Source organism: Molothrus ater, chromosome 11 (assembly GCF_012460135.2).
Source record: "Molothrus ater isolate BHLD 08-10-18 breed brown headed cowbird chromosome 11, BPBGC_Mater_1.1, whole genome shotgun sequence".
In the NCBI taxonomy this organism is placed as follows: Eukaryota; Metazoa; Chordata; class Aves; order Passeriformes; family Icteridae; genus Molothrus; species Molothrus ater.
In genome coordinates this window covers 20,050,995-20,059,155 of record NC_050488.2, presented here as the reverse complement: position 1 = coordinate 20,059,155, position 8,161 = coordinate 20,050,995, and the positions used below count along the sequence as shown (strand labels likewise).

The window sequence follows — 8,161 nt, the reverse complement described above, 5'->3', positions numbered from 1 at the left end:
CCTGAGCAGCCATGTCAGGTGTGGTGAGGAGGGTGTGACACACCTGAGCAGCCATGTCAGGTGTGGTGAGGAGGGTGTGACACACCTGAGCAGCCATGTTGGGTGTGGTGAAGAGAAGTGTGTCACACCTGAGCCGCCATGGTGGGTGTGGTGAGGAGGCCTGTGTCACCCCGAGCCCGCCATGGAGTGGGGCAGGCAGTGGTGACACCCCTGACCCCACCATGGAGCAGGCTCTGCCCTGCCCTCTCCATCAAAGGCTCCATTAGGTTGGGGAAGACCCCCACAGTCATCAAGTCCAACACCACCTTGTCACCACATCCACTCATTCCTCGGACACCTCCAGGGATGAGGACTCCACCACCACCCTGGGCAGCCCCTTCCAACACCTGACCACCCTTTCCATGAAGAAATTCCTCTTGATGTCTAACCTGAGCGTCCCCTGGCACAGATTCTGTCTGTGTCCTCTTGTCCTGTGTCAACCCTCACCCCTCATGTGCCATCCCTGCGGTGCTGTGAGGGCCCCTCATGGCCACCCACAAATCCAATCCCAGTTTGCAGAGGAATTAGGATTAAAAAATCTTCAACTGCAATATTCCCAGTTAGCCCAAGTATGTTTTAACCAAGTGAAATACAAAACCTTTTTGTGCCCACAGAACTTCCAAAACCAAAGGGACAAGCCACTTCACCTCATTATTCCCTGTTAACCTCACATAAACCACATGTTCTCCAGAAGTTTTTTGCATGGACTTTGTTAAACTGATTTTCTGCTTGAGCCAAATAAACTATAAGTAGTAGATAAATAGGTAACACTGACCAAACCACTCCATTCGGTGCATTTATAACTTAGTTGAGGTCACTTTAGTTTCCAGCCAGGAAGCACTTCCGAGTGGAGTTGAAGGAGTAGCATGCATTGCATGGACTTTTTGGGTGATTCACCAGGGTTCTTGTCACTGTAACTGGGGTTATTTCAATTCGCAGTCAAAGTAAGCCCAAATTCACAAATGTTGTGGCTCCAGCTCCCTGGGGAGTTACACAGTGGCTTGTGCACTGTGAGGCCAGGCAGAAACAAATGGAGAGGTAGCAGAAAAAAAATCACAAGGAACCTACAGGATGGTACTAACTGGTGTCTGCTCACAGGGCCTTGCACAGGAGGAGCAGCGAGTGCTGCACGCAGAGATTAAATCCCATTTCCATCCCTCCTCGGGCTCACGGGGCTGGGGAAGGCACTGCCTCAAATGTCAGAGCTCTGCCACACTGAAATGAGGAATTCCCAGCTCCCCAGCGGCAGGGGAGGCATTTGTGCCTGTGCTTTTCCACCCCAAAACACGGCTTTCCTTTGTATCCATAAAAAAAAGCCAACTAACATACTCCTTCCAATTAAGCTGAGATATGAACTGCACTCTGAAAGTTCTTAATGCATTCTCTGGTTCATTAACTCAGAAAATTTCATCCCCATGGTTAGCCCTATCAGAGAGGATGGAATGCCTGCCACCAATTAGTTCTAATAACGAGCTAAGTTGTGCACAGATTTCGGAGCCTGTCATTAGTATGAGAAAATAGGACAGCTCCTCTCAGAGCAGAATATCTCACTGCCCGTTCCTTTAATTTGTCTCTGGCTGACGCCTCCTCCCACAGACAAAGGAGCTAATTGATTTGATGAGTTACAGATCCTGCTGTGTGGCACCTCCCCTGCTGCCCAGCGAGGAGCTGCAGCCAAAACACAGTGACAATATTGCTCTGAGCTTCTGCTCTCCTGCTCCCTCACAGTCAGTCCATGCTCTAAGGAGGCAAACACATGCCCTGGTAGTGCCCTCTGCTCCTTTGGGTGCTGATTTTCTCTCAGGGATCCAGCTGGGTTATAAAACGTTATAATATAAAATTATGCAATTTTTAATAATTTATATATTTATATTGTATCTATGAAATAGATTAAACATTATATAAATATTTAATATATAATAATAATTATGTATAATAAATAATATATAATTATAATAATAATTATATATAATATACTATATAATTATATATTTAAAAATATATCATATTTATATATGAATTATCTACTGTTCTATAATAATATAAATTATATATTATTTAAATATAAACTATTAATATAGTAATTAATAAATTGATAATGATATAGTTAATATACTAATGTATGAATTAATAAAGTTAAAATTTATATAAATTTATACTCTATGAATAATATAGATAATATAATTTATTATAAAATAGATAATATTTTAATTTAATAATATAAATTATGTGAAGTGTAATAATATAAAAATGTTATAAAATGTCTTAGAGACTGTGGGTGCCTCCTAGGTCAGGATCCTCCCTTTTGGAGGGAGGGAGAAGCTTTTGGATCTGGGGAATCTGAGGGCTCTGAGGACAAATGGGAGCCTCACTGTGCAGTGCCAGCAGGCAGCTGGGGGCTCTCTCCAGCTCTGCTCTTTCAAGGCTCACTGAAAATAATATCAAAAGAAATGGAGGCAGATGATAGCAGATACAAGATATGTGTCTTCTAATGTTACAGGCTCTTAAAGGAAAGGGTAAGATTAGTGGTCACCTCTGAAGAGATGGACATTAAATAGCTGGTTCCTCAACCTGCCACAGCCTGTAAGTGTCCTCCTGTCATTTTATACAGCATTTTTGGTACTGCCACAGCATAAACAGTCATTAAATAACCCGAGGAGGCAAAGGTAGGATTTCTCTGTGTCTTCCTCACTTCTTCCCTGAAAAAATAAACATGTCAGTTGTGCTGTTACTGCTTGAGCTAAACCAGAAGCATTCCTTTGCCACGAAGAGTGAGACGCACCATGAAAATTAAACCATAACTTATTTCCTCAGCGGTGTTTGCACGCTGCCAGCATGCCATAAAATCCTGCCTCTTTCTGCAGCCCAGGAAAGCACCAGGTGGGGAGGAGAGGGGAGGGAGGTGGCAGGGAGGGCAGCCCAGCCCTGCTTCCCCGGGCAGCCAGGGCAGCAGCGTGACTCCTGCGCGAGGCCTGACGTGAGCAGCAGGATCTCATTTCCCAGAGCCACGGGATCGCAGCCCTGCAGGAGGGCCGGGGTGTAACTCAGGGGGTGCACGCTCGGACACCGAGGTGTCTCTAGGACTGCCTGCAGGTGAGCCCAGGTGAGCATCCTCATCCCAAGGTGCCCTGCTGTCAGCTTCATCGGGAGGCACCGCTCTGCACACACCTCCTTCACCTTGCAGCAGTCCCCAAGGCTGGAAACGTGGCAGCTTGGTGGCTGGCAAGCTGTGCAAGTGTCTGTCACTGCCAGGAAAATATAAATGATGGCACTCACTTCAGCATTTCGGTTTCGTAGGTGCTGGCAAACATTCCCCAGCAGGAGCTGCTGCATGCAAGTGATGACCTTTAGGAATGCTGGCATCTCCCAGTGCTGAAGGAGCAGGAGCATGAATCAGCAGAAGGAAGCAGGGGAAAAAAAAAAAAAAAAAAGATAGTTAAAAAGGAGCCTGCTGTTAGCAGTAAGTTAAATAAATTTCTCCTGGTCCTCCAGTCAGATTTATTAGCAGTGACCTTGGCACTTGCAGAGCCCCCTGCACAAAAGCCAGGCCCACGCTTGCAGATTTAGTGCACAGTCAGGGCCTTGGCCAGCCCAGTCACCACATTTCACCCTTTCTGTGATTTAGATTTTAAACCTACAAGGAAACAAACCTATTCTTCCAGCCTAAGCACAAACAGCCTCCAAGTGAGGCCCTGAAAGGTGGGCACAGAGCCCTGGGCTCCAGCTCTGCACAGACACCTGTATGAGCAGATTCAGGGGGAGCAGCACCTTGGGAAGGCCACAGCAGGGACTCCTTGGTTAGACTGAGCCAAGAGCTGCCCACCAGGGACCATGTGCATGGTGCCAGGCCAGGGGAGGCATTTCTGCAGCCTCTGCTTTGGGGTAGAGCTCCCTCCCAGCTGCCAGGCAATATCCAAACAGTGCTGCAGCCCCTCTCCCCACAAGCCCCAGTGCCCACAGTCCGGGCTGCCCTGTGTATTGCAGTCCCACCAGGTGTTGTGCAGCTCATGCCCATCAGCCATGGCCCCTGGGCACACCCTGGGCACCACCCAGGCTATGGAGCAGCTCTGAACCCAGCAGCATGGCACTGAGCCTGCCTGTGCCATCCCGTTTGTTCCAGTCAGGATTCTCTGCCTGCTGTGAGACTCTGCCACACCACCAGGACCAGCCTGAGCCACGGCTCTGGGTGCTGCCCCTGCCTCACTTATCCCTTCCCACCCTGGGAAATGGGATTGTGCCTGGCACAAAGGTGATGCGTCCCAGTTTCTGCACAGCTTGTCCCCAGAAGGAGCCCTCTCATGTGAGAGGCACGGGATGAACCCCAGCAGAGCCCAGACTGGAGGCTGCGATGTCCCATCGGGCCCCACTTGTGTTCCTTGCGCATTAATTTCCCCCTTTCTTCTCAGGTTTTCTCCTTGGCCAGCGGCTCTGCTGCCTTTGCTTGGATTTTCCAGCAGAGGGGGATGCAGCCTCAGCAAAGCCATGCTCCTTCCCTGAAGGGTTTAGCTGTGTCCTCACCTTCATCCTCAGCCTCACCCTCCCCTGGCTGGGCTCCCTGCTCAGCACAGCCCCTGGCCTGGCAGTGCCAGCACCCACACCCAGCCCTCCCCTGGCACATGGGCACCACAGGGTCCAGCAAATCTTCCTCTCTATTTTTCGGGATAAATCCAAAGTGAGGGATGTTATCAGCAGTTCCCAAGGGATGGACAGCAGGAGCAGCAAAGCCAATCCCGTGTGAGCCCCAGCCCGGCTGGCAGGAACATCTCAGGGGAGCTGTCCCCAGAGGTGTCACAGGTGTCACCACACTCTCACCTTGTGCTGAAGGAGCATCCAACCTGTGTCAGATGCTGTGAGGGGCAAATCCCAGCTGGTGCCTTTGCTTTTAGTGAGGGAAGAAGGAACAATCTACAGGTACAAAGAGGCTCCCACGAGCCCAGCCAGCTGAGCTGCACTCATTTACTCCAGCCAAACAATGACCTGCTGCCTCAGCACCTGGTGAGAGTCCTGAGCTGAGCAGGGGACCTTCATGTGTGTCAGTGCTGAAACCAGGAGCAGAAGGGAGCACCCAGTCCACTCTGCAGTCTCCCTTGCATTGGATTTTGGGTGCTCTGCTTGTCTGTATTGTCCTTTGTCATCTCTGGAAGTCACCTTCCCTGCTGGCATTTCATGGAGCAGGGCCATTGCAGGAGCTGAGCACCCCACACCATCATGTCAGAGCTGTGCTTCAAGGTTATTTCCTATCAAATGCTCCTCTCCCAGCCATCCAGTTATTTTCTCCTTGGCTAAATCATCTGAAAATAGACTGCAGCCATCCTCGTTCTTCCTGCTTTGTATGCATGAGCAGGAAGGGGAATTTAGGATTTTGCTGTAATGCCATACACAAAAGCCTGCTGGAGAGCATCACTTTGATTAGCTCTTATTGTACACCCAAGAAAACAGAAAAGAATAAGAATAAGGGAGAGCCCAGCATGTGGCTGCTGTGCCTTGCTGCTTCAAGGCTGCTCAGAAAATCTGCCTGGTTGCTCAGGGCCCTCATGGGGAGCATATTTGTGCATATCCCAGAAATGGCTTGGGTTTTATCCTCTTAATAATAACAGGGAGAAGGGCAGGAGCACTGTAATCCTTTGCTCCCTAGCACATCCCAAAACTTGGGCTCTGGCAATGCAGCAGCCTGACCCCGAGGCCTCCCTTCCCTTGGTCACCTGCAGGCAGGTGAAGCTCTCCAGGCCCCAGCACACCACACAGGGCACAGCGCAGCTCCCCCGCTGCTAACAGGGCATCCCAGCTCCTGGAAGTCTGACATGGAAAACTTGATTTAGATCTGGGAATTAAATTAGCAAAAGGGATGAAAAAGAAGAAAAATATCTCGCATCCAAGCACGCATCTTTGGCAGAATTTACGATTGGAAAAAAATATCGGGATGTGAATTTTGCAGACAGCTCTGATGAGCGATGGAATGGACTGAAGTCCTCGCTCTAAACTGCCTGAACTTTGAGGATTTGATGCAGATCCAGATTTTAAATTTCCATTGAGGCCTTTCCCATTAAAACCAGAAGCAGAAGGATCTTGTTTGCTTACAGAGGCTGTACCAGATATTAACTTGCCCCTTCTCCCCCTGTGTCCTGGCCACCCCCTCTTTACCCTTCCTCACTTTAGGTGAATCTTTGTCACAAGGCATTGACAAACTGAGCAGTCCTGGTTCTCCCAAGGGCACCACACTCCTGGAAAACAGAATTTAGTGCAAGTATCTGCATATGGCTTTTTTAAATAAACCCCATCCCAAATAAAGCTCTCATCCAAAGCTGTGGGCACTCAAATCGTGTTTAAAAACACCAGAACACAGGAGAGACAGAACGCAATCGATGCTTCCCTGCTTCCCACCCAGCCAGGCGAGCACCAGTCATGAGACTCACACAGCTCAAATCCCACTGTTATGCTTTCCCACCAGACAAATCCTGCTTTATTAAACCAAAGTGCAAGGGAATTAGCAAAACCGCCCCTTTCCTTCGCACTGCAGTGTATATAAGCAACCTAATCCATACGCCGAAGCTCCCACTGCTCTCAAAACCTCTCAGCTGGGAATTCCCGTCAGCAGCTCGCAGTCTCCCTCCTGTCAGCTCGGGATTACCTTTCCCTAACAGGGCAGGGAAGGAGAAACACACGTGGGCACCTGCCAAGCTCATCCCTGCGGCTCCCCTCGCACGGTGACCCTGCCTGCAGGGGACAGCCATGGGCCAGGGGGCTGCTCACAGACTAATTAGTGCTCGGCTCTGCTCATTAAAGAGGCTCCTTTGGCTGACCTGACCAAATACTTCCCATTGTTTCCCTCAGTCCCGTGGCTGCTGGGGCTGCTCCGCGGCGCGGGGAGGAAGGGATTGATGAGCCAGGAGGGATCCCCATGCCCTGTCTGTCACCTGCCCGCCAGGACCGGCCCAAACTCTGCCCAGAGAGAAAGGAGGTGCGAGTCAGCACCATGAGATAAGAGCTCCGTGCAGCACCAGAAACCGGGGGTAATTGGCGGGGCGGGAGGACGGAGCCTTTTGTCACACAAGGCTAAACGGGCCTCTTCGGAGCGAGCAGGAACCGGCGAACATCACAGCCTGGAATAGCGATGTGCTACATCCCATTTCTCAGGAGGGAGGAAGGAAGGAAGGACACGTGAAAAGAAAATAGCAGTAAATGATCCCACTTCATAATTTTTCTTCCTGTAACCCTTCTGGCCTTACAAACAGGAACTTGGTTTTAAACTAAAAATAAAGCCTGATGCCCGTGTGGCAGTTGCAGAGGGGCGTTCCCGAGCGCCGCTGGGGCTCAGCCCTGTTCTATAAGCAGCCTGGGCCGGGCTCCCTAGGAAAGTGCCTGGCTTTGCATTTGCTATATTTACATATCATCAGTTATCAGGAGAACAGGATGTCCCAGGGGATCTGAAATAGGATACACCACACTCCACCTGCTGGCCGGTCCAGCCGCGGCCAGGCCCTATGACTGATGCTGTTTGCCCGTCTGCCGGGGCTGCCCGCTGCTGTCACCCACCCCAGCCCGGCTGGCACGCAGGCCAGGCTGCTGTGGCATCCCCAGCCTCCCTCCAGACACGTGTGGCTGCAGCAGAGAAGAGCTGAGGGGTGGAAAGCTCCTATTTCTCTTTCTGCCACGCTAATTTTTATTGTGAAGGAAGAGGAGATTTATTCTGCCCTCCAAACAATCGGGTCTGTATTCTCCTCCACACCTTGCTCCTTACACCAAAGCCCCAGCAGCCATTTCAGTGCAGGGTGATGGGGCACGAGCAGGCCTTTCCCAGGTGGAGCTGTGCCAGGGCAGAGCAGAACCCTGGCACAGCTTGCTGCAGGCCCAGCACGGAGGCAGAGAGGGCAGGGGGCAGGCAGGGTGGGCACCAGCTCCCCGGCCCTGCACACCCTGCAAGGCACGGGCTGTCCTGTTGGAAGCACACGGGGGCCCTGCCTACCTCACCACCTTGGATTTAAATGCCTTTCTCACACGCTGGGCGTAGCTGCCAAGTATTGTGCCTTCAGTACATCACTCCACCTTGATTTCAAACCACTTCAGCTTGCGTTGGGAGTGGTTTCCAAGCATTCAGCTCACCCATATCTTATCCACACTGGTT

General features: G+C 50.7%; 1 protein-coding gene across 1 annotated transcript in view; it reads right to left on the bottom strand.

The window, feature by feature from the left end:
- Positions 1 to 7,518: 7,518 nt before the first annotated feature.
- LOC118691805 (ER degradation-enhancing alpha-mannosidase-like protein 1) overlaps positions 7,519 to 8,161 on the bottom strand; it is an 8,971-nt gene continuing 8,328 nt past the window's right edge. Inside the window, 1 exon segment of the mRNA XM_054516080.1 lies at positions 7,519 to 7,638. Coding sequence (XP_054372055.1) covers positions 7,519 to 7,638 — 120 coding nt within the window.